At 45.6% G+C, this 20652-nt stretch overlaps 1 protein-coding gene across 1 annotated transcript; it reads left to right on the top strand.

Annotated features, from left to right (window-relative positions):
• Window positions 1-342: 342 nt before the first annotated feature.
• THNSL2 (threonine synthase like 2) lies at window positions 343-20213 on the top strand. The gene is made up of 9 exons (XM_019526565.1): window positions 343-532; window positions 9716-9951; window positions 11269-11463; window positions 11985-12137; window positions 13074-13304; window positions 14210-14358; window positions 16403-16528; window positions 18824-18975; window positions 19952-20213. The coding sequence occupies exons 2-9, from the start codon at window positions 9729-9731 to the stop codon at window positions 20169-20171; spliced, it is 1449 nt and encodes a 482-aa protein (XP_019382110.1). The 5' UTR covers window positions 343-532; window positions 9716-9728; the 3' UTR covers window positions 20172-20213.
• Window positions 20214-20652: the final 439 nt, after the last annotated feature.

Here is a 20652-nt window from a genome sequence, read left to right as displayed (position 1 = left end):
GTAGATATGAAAGCAGAGCCCCTTAGTGCAGGGGCTGGCAACAGGCCGCTCATGGGCTACATCCAGTTCATGAAGCCACAGGATCTGGCATACAAAGCCCAAGGCCTTGCCTATGCGGACACCAGGGCTAAGCAGCAAGGAGGTACACTGGGGCCAGGCAATATCTAGATGTGCCCTTGTGTAACAGGGAACCCTAGCCCTGTTACCAGGAAGCAGGCCGGTCCCTTTAAGACCAGAACTTGCTGGGCACAGACCACTGGCAGGGTAGGGGTTAAAAGCTGAGCCTGGCCAGCTTGTCAGGTGACCAGAAGGGAGCAGGCCAGAACTATAAAAACCCTGGGCTTTAGTGGTAGCTGGGGCCAGCAGCCAAGGGGGAAGGCATTTGTGTATAAGAGCTTCACAGAGGGGCTTGGTGACCTGTCCAGCTGCTGTGGGAGGGGAACTACTGAGGACTGTCAGAGAAGCGGTGGCAGCCCCAGAAGAAGGACCGTAGCAGATGGTGGGAAGCAGAAGCACAGAGCCTGGGAAAAATGTAAGCTGGCATACTGCTGCCTTTAATTATTTTTTTTGTGGTGGTTATAACCCATGAACATACTGTTTATATTTTTTTGATTGATTGACACCGGTGGTTTGTGGTTGAGGCTGTAGGGGAGGAGGAGATCTCATTAGCGCCTTGAGTGCAGTCATAAAAGGCCAAAGGGCCTAGTGCACTAGAGTGTCAGCTGTATAGGGCCTGTAGCTCAGAGCTCGTTGCAGGACTTTTAAGCTGGGTCCCAGTGGGGGGATCTCGGCTAGTAACCTGAGCTAAAGGAAAGGGTGCCCTTGGGCAGTGGGAGCTTTGGGCCGCTGCCCAGACTGGAACTTGCAGACTGCTGGCTCCATGCCCAGTGGACAGGCCTGGGCTAGAAAGCCTGGGCTCCAGATTGAAAACAAAAGGAGGGCTACAAGCCCCAAGAGGATTAAGGAGCTAGAGCCTCATAGTCAAACCCTATCTGGTGGGTTTAGACTGGTAGGCCTACCTAGAGAAAGACGGGGGAGAAGGCCCGTGGTGGCTGAGAACCCCAACATAGGATTACAATAGGCAGTCTCCTGCTTGTAAGAACATCTAAATAATATTTACATCAAGACGTGGCAGGAGAGTAAAGGCGGGATATGAGACAAACAAGAGAAATGAAACATTAAGGTACTTCAGGGGTGCCCCTCATAGGCAAAAAAGAAAAGAAAAGAACATGCTGCTGGGGAGGGCAGCCTGTTACACCTTGTTACCATGGCTTCTTCCCCCCCAGCTACAGCATGGGCACAGCTTCCAGCCATGGGGGAACTGTGCCAGGGGCCAGACAGCTAGAAGTTGCATCCATGCTGGGGCTGCTTCTCCCACCCCCTGCCTGCCTCCCAGCTGTGTCAGAAGCAGTAGCAGCATGGACTTTCAGTTGCCCAGCCCTGGCTGAAAGCTGCCCTCCTGCTGCACCCTGGGAGTGGATGGCTTGGAGAAGCATTAGTGCGAGGGCAGTTCCCAACTGCCTGGTCCTGAGGTGGGTACAGAGAAGCCCACAACCACCTGGCCTGTGTTGCACGAGAGGCAGGTTGTTCTGGCCCGTGGCTTGCAAAGGTTACCGGCTACTGTCTTAGTGGGGATGTGACAGTGTGGCAGAAGAAGGAGTTTTCTTCTGGCTTCACTACACCTTCATTCCCTTCTTCACCCCCAAACCCAGGAGGCAAGCTAACAAAAACCCCCTTGTGTATCCAGAAGGGTCAGAAGGTTCTGCCAGGAGAGCTATATCCATTATGGAATACTACCTATTCACATCCCTTGCTATGATGATAAAATATTGTGGCATGGGTCAGTTTAGCAGCTTGATTTCAAACCTTTTGAGCTGAATTTGAACTACGTAAAGCCCAAATAGCCTTGTCTGCATTGCTAATGAAATGTAATTAGTTAACTCAGGCTAGCTATTCTGAGTTATGAACACAGCTTTTTCCTTTGTGTAGACCTACCCAGAATGGCTCTTGTTCTGATTTTGCTAGAATTGCACGGGTACAAACAGGGGCAGAATGAGACTAATCATTTCCATAGTCACCACAGTGAGTTTTACTCCTGAGGTCACTCCATGCACTCACAGAAGTCTTCAGGTGACATTAAGCCATGGTTTCAATTTGAAGGAGCTCTTTCTTCAGGAAGTATGTGCAGGGCCGGACACAGGCATGGCCAAACTAGGTGGCTGCCAGGGGCCAGGAAAGAAAGGGGGCCCAAAAATGGTAATTTTTTCCCTGTTGTCCAACTATTATTATTATTATCTCTGGCGAAGTGGGGCCTGATACTAAAAGATCTCCCAGGCCTCCAGGAGTCTAGGTACGATGCTAAGTATGTGATCCTGGAGCTAGTAACATAGCAGGGGGCTGGTGCTGCTAACCCCCTCTGGTCTGCAAGAAGAGCCCTCACTGCAATTAGCTTAATTAAAGAGGAGTTAATTTAGGGTGATAAACACCCTGTCTCATCAGCCAACACACAAGAACTGTGGAACGCCCAAAGCTGTGCACATCATCTACAACTTGAGCTAATACCCCAAAATGAGCAGCTCACGTTTCTCATGGAAAACACAAAAGGAGACATGTATTCATCATGTTGTATTTCTCATGTTGACATTGCAAGGAGGACAAGGTTCTGGTTGCAACCGTGAAACACATTTGTATCCAACTGAATGGCAGGGCAGTATTTTTACCGTAAGTACCCGTGTTTTGGGGTCTTTACCAGCAACCAATGGGCAATACAACTGGGTAGTTTATCACAAAAAAACTTTGTTTTGGCAAAAAATGGAGAATCAGTCCGAATAAAACAGCCTGCAAATATACATCGCTTTCACAAATGTGGGGGTTTTTTCTTTTGAAGAATGAAAAATGCCACACAGTTTGAAGCTGTCTGCTTTGACATTTTTTAAATGAAACATTTTGACTTGGTTGGATTGAAATGTTTTTTCATTAAAAAATTCTTTCACATTTATTTTGATAAAAACAGCTTGGAAGAAAGAAACATCAAATACCTTGAAATGAATTTTTATGAATTTGTATTTCCCAAAAATTTGAGGGTTTTTCCCCCCCCCCCAGTCCAAATTGGAAACTGGATGTTTTCCCCCTCAAATTTTGAAATAGCCAGCAAACTGGATTGCTTGCTTGGCCTGTTACACACATCAGCTGACAGAAGTGAGTTGCTGGATATTTAATTTGGTTTTGTTTTGTTTTGTTTTTTTGTTTGTTTTTGTTTTTTACTACTTTTATCCTGCCTCTTGTTTCATTAGATTTGGCTGTAAATAAACTCTTTAAGGCCCAAATCCCATTAGTTGGTGAAGAATCGGCACCCATCCACTAAAATCAGCAAAGCTATGCTAATGTACACCAGCTGGAGATCTGGCACCATGCACTGTCTTATGTTTCTGGGAAGTACTGTTATATGATAGAGGCAATCAAGGATGTTTTACTAATCCTGTAGTGTTAATAATTAATCTCTGCCACACAGGAGCTACTTACTTGTCTAAATATGCAGCTGGACTGGGCCACTGTCTTGCATCTCCATTTGCAAAATGCAGGCCAATAGCCTTTTGCTACTTCTCAAGGCAGGGCTGTCCTACTCATGGCCTAAAGGGTCTTGTAGCCACCTCTCCTATAGTGGTGGGAGCTGGGGTTTGCTGCGCGCTGTCAGCACTACCCGCACGGCAGGGGACAGGGGACCATATGCCACCCATCCAGCTGATGCAGTGGAGGACAGGGAGCCATGCACTCAGGGACTTAATATGTGGTTATGGCCTGGGCTGTCATATTTCCTAGGCTAGGAAATGTAGCTGTGCTTTGAAACAATGGCTCAAAGCCCTTGGAGCTGGGGAATGGTACCTTTTTGAGACGGATTATAAATATTCATAAGATAAGTGTAAACCTGAAATTGATCTTCATGTCCAAGACTCTTCAGGAGTAATGGAAGAAGACGCACAGGCTCGTGGGGCAGGGAGGGTCAGTGTTGGGCCCCAGGGCCTGGTCTGGCCCGCAGACAGTCCGATCCAGCCGACAAATGGGCTCTGGGCCATTTGTCTGGCCCACAGGGCCAAAAAGTTGAGCAAGACTGATCTAGGTAATTTTACTGGACTACAGCAACCGTGGTAGCCTGAATACTTTGACTGAGGGGTCCCTCAGTCATCCTCCCTACCACGCTGTGAACTGTTATATTGAGTCACTATATTGTTAATTGTCCAACTTCGAGTGGCAGTCAGATCGGTGCCTGTGGCTTTAAACTCTGTCAGCCCAAACTTAACACCCTGTCTCGCCTGGTGCTTTCTCCCCAGTTCCGTGTTTGGCATTGGCACAGCACAGGATTCAAGCAATTTTAATCCCCCCTCATCTGCGTCCTTTGCATCCTGCTTTTCTGTACAGTGGAAGCGAATGTGCATACTGTGCCTGATCTGGTGCCACAGGAGTGAAAATGTAATTGGCAGCTTCACTTATCTTTCTCAAATCCCCAATTCCTACCAGTTGCTTAAGGAGATCTGTGCAGTGCACGCTTATCAGCTTCTGAGACTCTCCTTTTCCTTTCGCCATGGACAGCTGCATCAAATGCATGAGTTACTGCTACTCCATGTGTCTGTGCACTGATTCTTGAGGCAACAATTTGTGCATTGTGCCCAAACCAAAGAGGCCTCTTAATGGCTGCCTGGGCTTCCACGGGACACAGGATAGAGTAGCGCTCACAGAAGGTGTGGTAGATCATATCCCACAGGATAATGCTGGGGGCAAAGCCCCCAGTAAGCAAGTGCCTGGACTGGAGGAAACTTTGCTACCGCAATGCAGAGGGGAAGAGCTGGAACACCCATTAGAAGAGCATTTCCTGGCACTTCCAGTTATCCTGTGGGCGTGTCTATACAATAGCAGTCAAAAAAGACTTCAGCCACACCCTCGGGGAAATAACACCTACCCATCCGCTCCTGCTTTGTGCATGTCAACATAGAAATGATGCAGTGAGGATGACCCAGAGGTTTTCCAAGCCTCTTGAGCACACCGAAAGACCCAGGTCTTAGCATGGTGCCAAAGGTGCCCTCCAGCTCCCCTTCACCACCTCTGGGGCTGGAACATAATGAAGGGCATGTGGGTTATTCCTTCAGTGGCTGCCATGATATAAATATCCCCTGTGACAACACAGCACTAAAACACAAGTGCAAAGCCAAATTCTGCAGATTTATGCATCTGCTGAACTTTACTAATGGTATGCCTAAATTAATCGCATGCATTTGTGACTACGGGGTCAGGGCTTTAGGCTACATTGCAGTTATCAGCATTGCTCTGGACCTTTGGACCTATTTTTTTCTTGGTTGAAGTCCCCTTGTGTAAGCTACAGCAAAACTTGGAAGGACATATGGTGATGTGGCTTCTTTGCCAGCATGTAGCTTGTTCACAGGAAGACATTGCCCATGCTGAGGGAATAAATCCTGTTCCTAGAGCAGAGAGTTGATACTTTTCTCAAGAACATAGAACAACTGAAGTTATGGATGGAAATGACTGCTAAGACCATCCAGGGAAACAAAAACCTGCAGTCATAGGACATGAAAGATGTTAACATGCTCTGTGTGCGTCTACACGTGTAGTTACGTGTGCCTAAACTTAATGCACCTTTGTTTAAGGTGCATTAAGCCAATTTAGGCATGTGTCTACACATAGATGCGCTAAAGTGCATTAAGGCGCATTAAATTTAGGCTTGCATAGCTAAGTCGCATTATCCCATGTGTAGCTGCACTAATGCGCAGTAAGCATCTACACGTGGGCTAATGTGACTTAGCTAATCGCTCCTAAATTTGGTACTTGCTTTAAGCAGGTATCAAATTTAGGTGGGATTAGTCTAAAATCTCCATTTTTAAGGCATGTTAAGGATGCACACGTGTGGACTTGAGTCCTTAAAAATGGCGATTATAAGCTAATCCTGCATAAAAGGGCCATGTGTAGACAAGCCCACTGAATACTATCCAAAGAGAGGCAATCAATGTAAAGGGGTTTTTATAGTCAACATCTCGGATTCTGTGACATTACTTCTAATGATAGACACCCAAGTTGATGCTCATTAGATGGTCCCTGTCTGAGTTTCTTCTATATGACCACTGGAATAAATATGAAAACCAGATTGCAGGCAGCATAGCTTTCATTTCCTTGTGTGCTAATTAATGATCTACCAGTTCAAGACATAGGGACTGCCTCCTGCACAAACCCTATCAGTGCTCAGAGCCCTTAAACAGACAAGGAAAAGACAAAGTCCTTGCACCAAGGACATTATCTGGTGATACCTGAAACAGCAGGTAGCGGAGGGCTCCTGACACAGCCGTGAGCTGCGCCATTTACAATGGGCACACACACGGATCACTGGAGAACATGATCACCCAACTTTTCACCGCGTGCATCGTGCTGTACAAACGCGTGTTACAAGAGGGACTGTGGAATAATTCCCTCTTCCCTTCAGGAGAGCTTCATTTCAGTTTTGTAAGTTTGATGTCAGTTATTCCGTGCATGCCCTTTGCACGTGTGCACGCACCCCTTTACACGTTCACACCCGTGCACAAAGCCAGGCAGCAAATTTTAGCTGCTACCTTGCAGCTTGGGTTGGTTTTAACCCGCCGCCCCCGCCCCCTCCGGCTCTCAAACTCACAAAAACCCAACATCTCTGAGCTCCCACAAGCAAGGGGGTGGAATGAAGGGAGCCAAGAGTTTGGCCATTAGTTTGTGCGTTGAACCCTTGAGCAATTCCCAGCCCAGAGCTGTGCCTCAGTTTCCCTGGCTCTGCCAGAGTGGTGCTGACCTGCTGTTCTGTACCGGTGGCGTTACTCAGACACATCCCCCCTGGGCAGAGGTGGAGCCGGCAGCACTGGGCTCAGCAAGAGTTCAGGGCTCTTTCTTGGCAGCGCCCCCAACTCAGACCACAAATGCCCAAGATTGCAAGCAAGCCGCTGTTGCCGGCTCTACGTTTTGAAAAGTTCCACGAAACAAGAGATTTGAGAGGAAAAAAACAAGCAAAACACCCAACTCATATCTACCAAATGGGGACTTTGTACCATCTTTAGTTTTCCCTAAGCCTGAGGAAGAGCAAGGGTTGCTGCCAACTCTATTTCAATCTGTTGGTGGAGGTTTCATCACATGACCGAATGACATTAATCTACTGTACTGAGTAGACCGGCATTTGGGTAACGCAAATTGACAGGAAGGCAAATGTACGTTACACACTGGACTACTGTATAAATTGGATTTAACATTTACTATTTTAATTAATGCCCTCGCATTTATCTCCCAGGTGACTCTCAGCCATCTCCTGGAGATTTATATCTAATTCCTGGAGACTCCAGGACAATCCTGGAGGGCTGGCAACCCTCGCAAGGGCACGTGAGCCCAAAAGCTTGCAAAGAAAGATAATTTGTTGGTGATTCCGTCGTTGGTCTAATAAAAGGGAGCGTCTCTGAACCAAGAGTTTTAGAGTTTGGCATTTCTTTTTGGTCTCAGACCAACACAGCTGCCAAATACATCCCAGAGAAATGAACACCATCATTTTGGGCCACTTCTTTTTTTGCCTTCAGGTTTTGGAGCTTGTACGGGTCAGACTTTTCTAGCTCTATTCGACTCCCCTGGTGTCTGGCCCCGATGGTAAAAGCTGAGGTTCTGACTTACTCGGGTGACTCCAGGAGTTTTAAGGGGAAAGACGTGTGTTACCAGAAGCAGCAGTAGTGTGTAGGAGATGGCAGGAATGGGGAAGATACAAACTTAATTTCAGCCGAAAATTTCAAATGTGAAAAAGGTTTTGTTTAGTTCAAGACCCAGTGGCGGTTTCTTTCTTTCAGTTTTGCTGCATTTCTTCTTGTTTTTTCTGTTTTAAGCTAAAAAGACTTTAGTTATTCACTGTTTGGATTTTTTTATCACCTTCTCTCCTGATCTGTTCCCTTCCCTCCCCACCCCAGTAGACCCTGCCCAGCTGTATACTGTCATTTAGTCTCTATTCTCATCCTGTCCTCAGCTTCTCTGTAACACCACCATGTGCAATATGGGCAGTGTCTCTTGAGGGGCTGGACTGAGACAAGCCCAGATTATTTGTGCTAATATAATGCATCTCATGGAAGAAACTCAGTGCTCTCCACAGGTTTTAGTTAAATAGGCCCCGCAACACCCTGTTTGTCAGGTGAGTAGTAGTGTTTAAGTGCAGGGGAAATTTCAGACAGATGTGAAATGAGTGACCCAGCATTGCATAGTGTGGTGGTGGCCAAGAAGGGAATTTAGGTCCCGGGCTCTAACTGCTAGCACCCTTAACAGCTAGTTTTCACTCCCTTACATAAGTGAACAAATACCTATTATATCCCCAAAACACTGGCTGCTACTGATATTTGTTGGATTTGAAAAAGGGGCACACAAGTGTAAGAGAGACTGTAATTCCACCACCAAATCCCAGCTTGTTGAATGACTAAGTCTCCTGGAAACAAAGTCTACTAGATGAGTGTGTTGGTTTTAGCCAAAGTGTGAATGTTCCCAGCTAGCCGACAGGTACGATGATTATAAAGAGGATGGATATGGGTTTCTCTGTGGCGGTAGGGCACAGGGCTAAGGGCAATGGTCTGAAGCTGCAGCAGAGGAAATTTAGCTTGGAGGAGCTATCAGACTACGAGGGGGTCAAGCACTGGAGCATGCTCTCTAGAGAAGGTGTGGAAACTTTTAAGAGCAGTTGGGACAGATACTTTGCTGGGATGGTTTAGTTAGGGATGATCCTATTTGAGCAGGGAGCTGGCTTAGCTGACCTTGCAAGATCCCTTCCATTCCTACAATTCCAAGCCTATGCCTCTGTCCCTAGCCTTAAAGATGGCAATGCTACAGGCATCCCGGACAGAAGTTACACATGAACCAGTTTAAGTGATCAGAAACTGGTTTAAACCTGTAATAGAGCAGAAGTTCAGTGCACATCAACCAGTTTTCAAAAATGGCTGGAACTGGTTTAAGATAAATCTGGTTGAATGTAGTTGAATCAGACTCTGGTTGAATCAGACTTAACTGACTTGGGTCAAGGAGCCCCCCTTGCTCAATAGCCTCTCTTTAGAGCTTAGATGTATGCATCAGGGCTAAATGTACGACGCCGATACATAGAAGTCACAGCTTTGATTCTTCTCCTTGGGGTAGGTGCTTACAACTCTTCTTTAGGTGAACCGAGCAGGACTCACTGCTTTCTTTTTAGTCAGGAGGAAGAAGAAAAGATAATGCTGACAATCTTTTCTATAGCAGCCTAGATATTAAAGCACTTGCCCAGTAAGTTGGAGACCTGGGTTCTAGGCCCTCCTAAGCCTAGCTCAGCTAAAATCCACATCTCCCTTCCTCCAGGAGAAAGCCCTAACCATTGGGCAATGAGTTTGGCTGGATAAAGGGGCACTCTTCATGCCTCCTATTGAAGTACTCCTCTGTAGAAAGGAATGCAAGACGCATGGGGTCAGCAGGAGAGCACCCTAGCAGGTGGAAAACATCTTAATGGTTAGCATGCTCACTTGGGGATGAGAAGTCCTGGGCCCTGCTCCCTGCGCTGTTTATGCTAGTTGCATTATTTACTAGATTGCAATAATTCAGGGAGTGGATCTTCTCCCTTTGCAGGAAAGTGAAACCTCAGACATCTGCTTTCCTGGGAAGCCTGGTGTCCTGCAGGAACCTGCTGTAACCATTGTGCTTCTTGCAGTGCTGGGGGAACCATGAAGTACATCAGCACTCGCGGAGGTGCTGAGGGCACTGATTTTGAAGGAGTCCTCTTTTCTGGCTATGCCCCAGATGGTGGCCTTTTCATGCCTGAGGAAATTCCTCTGCTTGATTCGAACACCCTGCGAGCATGGAGCAACTTCTCCTACTCACAGCTGGTGAAAGAGCTGTGTTCGCTCTTCATCTCGCCTGAACTCATCCCCAGGCAAGAGCTGAATGGTAAGTTAAACAAGGCAGGGCTGATTTGCCCTTGATAGACTAACAAATCAGAGATGCATAACCATTTGTAAGCAGCAGCTTGCTTCATCAGATGCAGGGGGTAATGAAGGGAAGGGGGAAAAGGAGGGGCACTGCTGGGAGAGGCACGGTGAATTGAGGAAAGAAAAAAAGCAACTAAACCATTGAGGGACGCATGGGTTATAAACGCTAATCAAGACAATGAGATAAAAATCCATAGTCAGTTTAGACCATACCTAACAATCCTGTCTGTGGATGATTGCTTGCTCAAGTTGGTTTTTAAAGTTTCATTGTCTAAGGCTGGCGTCAGGATGATCAGTTGGTTAAAGCATTCGGCCACAGCCTTTCTGGACTTGAAGGCAGAGCAGCGTTCATTCGTTGTTTTACACAGGGATCACCGTGTCTGTTTTGTTCTTCATGCTTTGGATAGTGCAATGAATGCACCACTTTGCTAATGCTAATGCTAATTTTCTTTTACCGAGGAAGGCCATTAGAGGCCAGAATTTCAGCAGTTTATCTTGTTACCTTGTCTTTTCTCTCCCAGTTGGTTCCATCCAGCTGCTGTTTCGTGTTATTAAAGTAGGTTGCAAGCTGGCTAGAGATCTGCTTCTCTTCAGGGAAAAAAGAATAGGAGGTTCTCCTGACACACACAAGGCTGTATTTTGTCCCTGGCTGCAGAGCTCATCTTCAGGAAGCATGAGTGAAGTTTCCCAGCGTACTGTCTCCAGGGCATTTATGGTGCAGATGGATGCAGTCCCAGCAGTATTCGGCACCATTATGCTGACTCAGAGTAGACTCTGACAATATAGCTGTTCTGGGTAGATGGCCCCTTCTAGGAGCATGTCTGGTCAGTCTGAGAGAGGTTGGGTGCTGTATTGGCTGTATGTGCTTGTTAGCAGGTTCTCTGTCGCATGCGTGGTTTCCGTCATGGACGACTGGTGGAGTGGCCCCTATGGGCATGCGGAGGGGAGATGTGGCAAAAGAGAAAATGTCTTTCTCCTGCTGCGTACAATAGGGGCCAATGATTTCATTTAATTTTTTTTCCGTTTATTAGGTCAGCCCCTCAGTAGTTGTAAACACTGGCAGTCAGAAGAGCTCTGCCAATTTGTACTAAGCTTCAGACTCTCTGTAGTGCGCAGCATTTCTCTCGGTTACCTCTCTGCCTCTTCAACATTGGAGAGTCCTTAGCTTGGTAGTAAAGCTGCAATGGGCATAAGGAACAGTGGCAAAGCAGACGATGTATTAGAGAGGTATGCCTTGTACATGTTCTTTCAATTCCCTTTAACCTTTTCCCCGTAGACCTGATCGACAGAGCCTTCACCAGAGTCAGACACAAAGATGTAGTACATCTGTCCAGGCTGAGGAATGGCTTGAATGTTTTGGAGCTCTGGCATGGTGTAACTTATGCCTTTAAGGATTTGTCCATGTCCTGCACTGGACAGTTCTTACAGTATTTCCTGAAGAAAAGGAAGAAGCACGTCACTATTCTAGTAGGTAGGTTGCAGTTGAGGGAAAAAAAAAAGGATGGAAGAAACATGCTTAGACTTCACCCCAGAGCAAAGGCTGCTGAGATACTATACAGGGCTTTGTGTGAACCCATTGCATGGGGGTGAATTTTATGCTGGTGCTTGCCAACCAAATTGATAAGCCATGGAAACCAATGTTTACTGAAACTCCTCTGTAGAAAATGAAGAGTCAGTGGCATGGTATGCCTTCCTTAACCTAGAGAGGATACCTTTATTGGTTCAACCTCCTGAAGCCTTTACAAAAGTGCTTTACAGAAGTGCCTAAACTTTTGCTTGAATCTACAAACAGGTGTGCCACTTAATGGTAATTGTAATATTGACAGCTGCCCATTGGGAAGAAGCTATTTCCCAATGCCAGGTGCTCTCCACTAACTAAAAATAACTTAGACCAAAAAATGGTAACCATGCATATTTGACATATATTTGACTGACCTTTTGTCTCTTAATTAACTCTTACTTTATTTCCTTGGCTATTTTAATTTGAACCAGGAACTGCGGGAGACACTGGAAGCTCCGCAATTGAAAGCGTAAGAGGGGAAAAGAATATGGATATCATTGTCCTGTTACCCAAAGGTCTCTGTAGCCAGATGCAAGAATTGCAGATGACAACAGTGATCGAAGAGAACGTTCATGTGTTTGCTGGTTTGCATTTTGTTGGATGATCTATTTTATAATATTGCTGGGTTGATGCCTTCATGTTGGTTGGCCATTAACACTAGGACTTGCGGGGAATAGTGTTGCAAACTGGTCCTTCTGTGATGGTCCATCTTGGCTTATCTATCGGCTGCTACCTTCAGGGTCCCTGTGCCCTGTACTTCTGCTAATGGAAGGCTAGTTGGAGCCCGTATGGAAACTTGCTTTAATTTTCCGACTTGTTTGGCTGGTGACTCTGAGCTCCTTTCTTTTCTGGTCATGGGTTGAAAGCCATTACCTTGTAGACAAGTAGTATCTATCTGCACTGTGTTCACATTGAAAGAAAGATCTTCCTGTAAAGGTACTACATCCTCCATGCTTTTGTGTCTTCCCCTCCCTTGGTTTGGAATCACTGGAAGTAAATTGACTTCTTCTATTGATTCTTCCTGCGATGAACTCATGCCTTACTTTGGCTCAAGTAGACTCTGGGTTAACTTGGTCATGTCAGGAATGGTTCCTATACCTTTTTGTAGTAGAGCCGTGTCTTATTATCTTGGAATAATCTGGAGATGGGCCCCAATGAAAACCCTCACTCCAAAACCCCCCAAAACTTGGGGTTACAATTAAAAATTGGAACCCACATCTGTATTCAAGCTGTGCTGTTGGGTTGATGCCAGTACATGTTGGCCATTAACATTAGAAGGACTCATGGGAATAGTGTTATAAGCTCCTCCCTCTACGACAGTCTGTGTTGGGTTATCTAGCAGCTGCTGCCTTCAGGGATGAACCAAAATCCCAGTTCACAAGTTCCCAGTTTCACGGCTAGAGTTAGCAACTAGTCTCATATTTTGTTCAGTTACTCAAACCACATATTTTGTGCCTCACTTACTAACTTCAGCAGCACTCCAGTTAATACTCCTGACCTCTTCTCCTTCCCTTCAACAGCTGATGGGAATAGCGATGAAATCGATGAGCCAATCAAAGAGCTGTTCGCCAACACAGATTTTGCCAGAAAACATAACCTGATGAGTTTGAACTCAATCAATTGGTCTAGGATTATGGTGCAGATTGCTCACCACTTCTACGCTTACTTTCAATGCACTACCTCTCTGGATGCAACCCCTCTGCCAGCTGTGGAGATTGTCGTGCCAACAGGGGGTGGAGGAAACCTCACAGGTTAGAGGAAGGGGTAGGGCATTCATTGTGGTGCCTCCAATGGGGGAGGTTTAGGCACTTTGAGTCCTGTGGATTTAAAGGGCAACATAAGAACAGTATATTATTATTTTTTTTATTGGCGACTGAGGGTTTGTAATAGAAAAGATCTTTCTCCTGTACCATTTTTATCACTATTATTTATATTAAACACCTACTACATTGTTGGAACTATTTGAGATGCAGGTAGTCCCAAGCCATCCTATGATGTCTACCGTAGATAATACAATCATGAACATATTGGAAATCCATGTGAACTGAATGAATTGGATGCTGAAGGGTGTAAGATCTGGAGTGTCTGACTTTCTACATCAGAAAGTAATGCAACTGCAGTATGGCAGCTAAACTAGCCTATCTGCGGCCTTTTGCAAACTAATTTTACCCTAGCCTTTTAACTGGATGCACCTTACTGAGGACTGGGGGAATCAAATTTTTTGTAAACTCAATCAATTGGTCCTCAATCCATAATAGAGGAGTTGGTGTGATATGGGTCTTTTTTATACTTCAGGGGAAGACCATCTAAGCTGTATTATTTGCATCTTATGGACAGGAAAAGCCTCTGTGACTGTGTCCCTGTCCCTTAATTTGGTAGTTGGGACCTATAGGGACTCCAAGTCTATGCATGAAACCATCCAGTTCACTTTGACGCTTCTCACATGGAGAATGGCATTGCTGGGATTAAATGTCTTTGGTGGGTGCCTAAATTATAGAGACAGAGGCTGTTAATAGTTGTGATATGAAACACAACATTTGGCCAAACCTGATATATTTGCCCAAATGATTTTCCCCAGTGACTTCACTTGGACATTTGCTTTATGAATGTTTCATCATGGGGTGAAACCCTCTGCACTTACATTTTTCTTTTCCAGCTGGATATATTGCAAAGAAGATGGGACTGCCCATCCAGCTCATAGCTGTAGTAAACAGCAATGACATTATTCACAGGACCGTTCAGCACGGAGACTTCTCATTGTCGGGAAACGTTCAACCAACTTTAGCTTCTGCAATGGATATCCAGGTATATTCATGGCTAACAGGGGAGGTGCTGAATGTTATGCCTAAACTATTTTTGCTGTCCTTGTTCTGTTCTGCACTGGTTCTTATATACCCCCCTCATTTTTGTCATTATTTGAATACCTTCTAGAAGTGTACCAAGTCAGGGGTTGGCAACCTGTGACCAGAACCAGCCCATGGACCTGTGGCTTCAGCGGCATTTGGCAGTGGGGGGGGTCCGGTCATGCCATGCTGTATCCTGGGCTCTGGCAGAGGGGGATTCCCCCTGTGCCAAGCTACAGCTGAGCAGCAGGGAGAAGCAGCAGAGGTGGCTGGGTCTTCAGGTCTGAGATGGGCAGGCACTAGCCGAGTCATTCTGGCCTCCTGCCGGAAAACATTGCTGCCCCATATCAAGTGATGAGGTTACTGTCTGTCTCGTTGTTCATTCCTTCTTACATGCTTTGCTGTAGCGAGCAGCGTGGGCAGGGGTAGTATTTCCGCTTGGTTTTGGTTCTGCTGCAATAGCTGTGTTGCTCTGTCTTAATAATTGGTCAGACTGGCGGAGACTCTGCCTTGCTTTTGGAGGGGAAGGTGGCGATGTTCGTGTTGGCCCTTAATTCTTATGGAAGTGTGTTGCAGAGTCTCACACCAGCCTCCAAGAAAGAGGAAGCAGAGACGAGCTTTCCTCCTGCAGTAGATTTTTTTTTTGCTGTTGTTCCTGAAAAGAAGAGTTGCCGATTGTAGTTTTACACCTTGGAGCTGAATAATCCATACTCTGGGCCACTAATTTCCTTTACTTCCCAATATATTTTGCCACCCTCTTGGAAGCTGTCTGTGAAGCATAGATTCATGCATGTTAGGGACTGGAAGGGACCTTACAAGATGATCGGGTCCAGCCCCCCAGCACATGGGCAGGAAAGATTGCTAGGGTCAGATGACCTCAGCAAGGTGTCAGGTCATTTTTTAAAGATCTCCTGTGTCGGTGATTGTACCACTTCTGGGGGGAGTCTGTTCCAGACCCTCGGCACTCGAATTGTAAAGAAGTTTCTCCTTATGTCCAATCTGAAGCAATCTTCAAGCAGTTTGTGTCCATTGTTTCTTGTCTTCACCTGGGGTGCCTTAGTGGAGAGATGCTCCTCCAGGCCCTGATATACGCGCATGAATTGCTGTGACTTGCAGAGGCTTTCAGAAGATTGGTTTCGATGAGCCTCAAAGGCTCCTTATTTGGCAGTACGGATTCGCATGAGTTGCAAAGGGAGCATGTGCCAGGACGTCAGCATGACATGTGGTTAAGATGACCTCAGAGGAGACAGGCAAGCAGACGGGCTGATCCAGAAGGGAAGGAGTGCATGGTGTGCCAAGGGTGAACTGTATGATGCATTACAGTTCCTTTGACTTCACATCCATATGAAGCTTCTCACAGTATAATGCTATGCGCTTGCCAAGTGAATTACATAAAGCAGAAGATGCATGCTAAATCAAAAGAAGGTCTTTTGTGCATCAAAGCAAAGCAATTTATGGCAGTAAAACGAAAGATATACCAAAAACCCTTTTCATGTATAGATCAGCCCTTGAACTATGAAATGCCTTGTGAATGGTTTTCCAGAAGGAGCAATTCCAGGATCATAGTGGCAGTAACATGCAGACCAATACGTCAGCAAAAAAAATAAAGGGCCAGAACAGAGCCCATCAATCAGTCTTTAACTCCAATAGATCACACTCGTGGTGTAACTCTTAACATCTACTAATACAATTCCAGCTGCTCCCCCACCCCCAGGCTTATTTGGCTAACATTGTATTTTCTGTACCCTAGTTGCGTTCCCCTCCTCACCCCCATCCCTCTTATGTTAGTCCCTCACTCGGGCACTCTGTATTTCCCTACTGGCTTTGTTATCTTTTGGGGTTCATAACTCTTAACATTTACTAATAAAATATCAAGTATGACCGAACCTGAGATGCAATAGCATCTAAGGCACTGAGGGTACCACTAGCAGTTGTTGGTTTTCCACTCTTCTGCACTGAATCTTTGGTAGATGGTGATTCAAGCATGTCACATGTGTATTTCCTAGGAACCTTACAATATGGAGAGGCTCTTCTGGTTGCTTTCAGATGCTGACAGTGGCTTGATTAAAGCTCTGATGGAGCAGTTTTGTATGTCTAAAAGCCTCAAACTCCCAGAAGAACTGCACAGAAAGGTCAGTCACTTTGCACATGTCCAAGGAAAATATTAACCATTAATGTGTTAAAAGATAAACTGTTTGGTTTGGCAAGGGCTTTTGTCCTGAAGTCTAAAACCTCCACCGGAGGAGGATAGTGGAGTGAAGCGTCCCAGAAATCCTGTGCATATTGTCAAAGAATCTGTTGGATGTTTCTCTTTAATAAACACAACCAACCCCCACAACCCTACAATTATTTTGATGGGATTAAACATTCCTCTTCAATGGTAGGACCTGAATCCAACTGTATTGCTAGGTCATTGGACTGAATAAGAGTCTACTAAGGGCTAGATCCCATTCCACATGTTAGGTGACTGAGTGGACAGAGGTGCCAGGTATGACCCTTTCCACCCTGCTCAAGTCCATCAAAAACTGTTCACCCAAAAGGTGGATGGGTCCGTCTCATCTCTTTTTCGTGACTTTGGCATAAGGGTTAAAATGGCTGGATTTTACCGAAGTAGATATGCTTAGGTTTTTTCAGGGGGTTAAGCATGGTGAAATAAGATGGCACTTCAGGTGTGGGCATGTGACCTGATTCCTGCGTAACCATTTTACTGAATTTTACTCCATTCTGAAGTAAGGAGAGGCCAGCTGTCCCAGGCTGGCTGCCTGGATTGGGGGCAATTACAGTATGCAGCCTCCATGTGGTGAGAGAGCTGGTTTGCATTAAGCACACCGCTACCTGGGGAACAAAATAAGATTAGACTGGGGATATCAAACTCACCAGGCCCAGTGGGTTGGATGAGGAGCGTGGAGCCACTCTGCAAGTTGGACTGGCTCTGTGCACTGAATCCAGCACATGGAGCCAGTCCAGGCAGCACGGTGGAGCAGATGACAGGCTCTTCAGGCTGCATCCAGCTTGTGGACTTTATCTTTGATGCCTGATCAGGGAAATGGACACAGAACTGTTATGTATGTGTAAATCATGCTGGTGTATAGTTATTCCTCGCTTCTGATGGATGGCTTTATCCCAGAGTGGAATGACTTGCACCAATAACACTGTGTTGTGTGTCTGCCCAACTTTTGCTCTGGAATAAATCTGTTTATTCCAGAATAAATGTGTTGTGTGTCCATATAAGTGCCTCAAACCCACTTATATAACAAATAACTGGATCAGGATCTGGTTCCAACAGTCCAAAAAGTCTTGGCATACCTTTCTCTTTTCATTGGTTCTAGTGACTTAAGCGGGACTACCCGTATGTTTAACATTAAACAAGTATATGGTGGATCAGTGTCCAAACTGAGTGAAATACAAAATGGATAAAAATAAAAGGTGACACGTTTAATTAATTAATTAATTGCATATTGTTTAAATTTCAGTGATCTACATGGAAAAACAATGTTGGTAAAAGTCCTTTTTAAAGAGAAAAATTGCACCCATTACAAGTATTTGAATTTGCTATATTTCGCTTGGAATTGATTTATTTTCAAATCCCTGGATTGTTCCTCCATGTTCCCCAACAATGTAAGTGAGCTGATCAGGTGGGGAAAAAACCTTAGGGCCAGATCATGTTCCATCTGTTAGGTATCTAGGTGGTACCTTGGATACCTACATATGATCCTATTCCCCTTTGTTCAAGTTGCTTCTAGGAGCAAAACGTTAATTTTTTGCTTCAAGAAGCAAAGCACGTTTCTTGGAAAAAGCATTAATGAACAATGTGGAAGGGCCCTTCTCCTCTGCACTGCTTCTTGTGAATTAATCTTAGGGCTAAGGCACAGGCATGTTATAAAAGTAGAAGTGTAACTGTTTTGCAAGGGCTCGAGCAGGGAGGAATAGGATTGCACTTAGACACTTAAATATAGATGGAATCAGATCTGCTCCTTGGACTGTCTGGAATGATTCTGTGATGAGAACATAGCTTTCTCTCTGTTGTGTGAGACCATCTAATGCAGAAGTTCCCAACCATTGGGCCAAGGCCTGGTACCAGGCCGCGAAGGGTTGACTGCTGGGTCGTGGCGTGGGCCCCCTGCTCAGACTCCCGTCTGTCTGCCTGGGCAAGCAGCTTCTGCCACCAGTAGTCATGTTAAAGCTGGGCGGTGGGGCAGCCCCAGGAGGGAGGCAGCTGGCTCTGTGCACCCCGTCCTGCTCCCATGCCGGTCCGCAGTATAAAAAAGGTTGGGGACCACCGATTAGTCATGAATACAAGTAGCAGCAGCACAGAATTCACTTCAATACCGTTTTTTAATGAATCGCCATGGGTAGACTTGCAATTTCAGCCATGCTTCTGACTGTGAGAGCTTGCTTTTGCTTTCCCCCACCCTTGTGAATCAAAGCTTTCCGAAGTGCTGAGCTCCTGTTCAGTATCTGATGAAGACATCATTCGGGCGATGAGACGCTGCTGGGAAGATAACCACTACCTGCTGTGTCCCCACTCCGCGGTGGCTGTTCACTACCACTACAAGCAGTTGGATTTCCAGCTCAGCAAGTAAGGACTTACTAAGGGAAGGCAGAAAGGCTGCCATCACAGGTGGCATTCTCCATGCTCAGTAGAAGGGCATCCTTACAGGAAGTTTGCTTCTAGAAGCAACTTTTGGCAATCTGGCTTTCACTCCAGTCTCTCTAGTTCTGTGTGTAGGATGTTTCATGCTGCTGTTGCACTCAAAACGATTTTGGTGGCATCTGCTTGCCAGCAATTTAGTTTTGGCTTCCAATGGAAGGCAAAAATTAAATGTAAATAATTGGTTCATTGCCCCCGTCCCCCCAGGGCACAAACTAGCACTACTTTCACTTGGGCTGGGCTAAATCACTTGAAGCTGATCGTTCTCCAATGCCTTCTCATGGCTCCCCTCTGTGTCCACAAGGACGGACAAGTTCGCCCACTGTTTTCCTGGGAAGAAAATCCCTTTGAGTCTTTGCCTTGGCCTGAGTAACACTATTTGGGGTAAATCTCCTCTGCTGGGTCTGTAGTGAGCAGGGGAACAGGTGTCCACAGCTGGGTATGCCCGTGACACTTAGTTTTCTATGGATTATTAATTTTTCTCTTGCAGAGTTTTTTATGACTTGGTTTCAAGGACTGAATTAAACAGTAGCATGCACAGAATGTGTTAGGCAAACCTTGGCATCCGCTGGTCCAAAGAGCAGTTTACAAAACTGCATGTGGTAGGCCTGGCCCTACCTCCATTCAGATGATAGGAGTTTTGTCATCAATGTCAGCCTTGCATATTTTGTGTGATATTATTGCGAGGTTTGACACATGCACACACCATTCTGCAAACGACTACAGGAGTGTGCTAAACCAAATGGGCAGAAGTGCATGCTGCCTCGTGCTCTGCACCCAGGGGAAAGGTTAGCGTTCTACTTTTGGATTGTGATGCTGTAGCAGCAGACCTAGAGAGCGTCAGAAAAGCAGCACTTCACTTCTGTTCCAGTTTTATGTATGCATCCTCATTTTTCTTTTGCAGTACACCCAGGTGCTGCTTAGCCTCTGCTTCAGCAGCCAAGTTCCAGGATGCTGTACTCAAAGCAAGACTCGTACCGGAAGAGCCACCTGAGCTAAAAGCTCTACAAGAGATGGAGACCAGGTCCATCACACTGACAAAAGGGGAGGACTGGGCAAAAATAATAAAAGACAAAATAGAAGCTATTGCCAAGCGCAGAAGTCTACAGCAGGAGTTCATTTGATCGCTGGGCAGCTGTGCAGAGATGTTCCATTTTGCATGATGAGAGAGGCTGACTTAATGGTGCCTACCCTTTCGGCTATTTTCTCTTCCAAGGAAAGTGCTAACAAACTCGGAGGTTTTAGAGTCATCGTGGCACATTTAAAGCAAACTAAACAGTCCTGGCACGGGAGCAGACTTCTGTAGAATGGGTTTAAAATCTTACAGAAAAGATCTCTTGATTTTATAGGGTTTTACTGTAAATGTATAGAAACGTACTTAAACTCTCGTAAATCATAATGTTTTCAACCCTGTTAGTCAGTATGAAACTCTGCTTTACATTTGCCTCCACAGCACCTTACAAGCACTAATCAGTAACTGACCCAAACGTTATACACTACTTATTATCCCATGTCTTTTAGCTCCTAGCAGAAACTCCTTTAAATATCATTCAAGTTATAATAACAAGCTCTACTGATTTTTTTTTTTTTTTTTTTTTTTTTTTT

This window comes from Gavialis gangeticus, unplaced genomic scaffold (genome assembly GCF_001723915.1).
Source record: "Gavialis gangeticus isolate Ggan-Ray unplaced genomic scaffold, GavGan_comp1, whole genome shotgun sequence".
Classification (NCBI taxonomy): Eukaryota; Metazoa; Chordata; order Crocodylia; family Gavialidae; genus Gavialis; species Gavialis gangeticus.
This window is presented reverse-complemented; position numbering and strand designations above follow the sequence as displayed.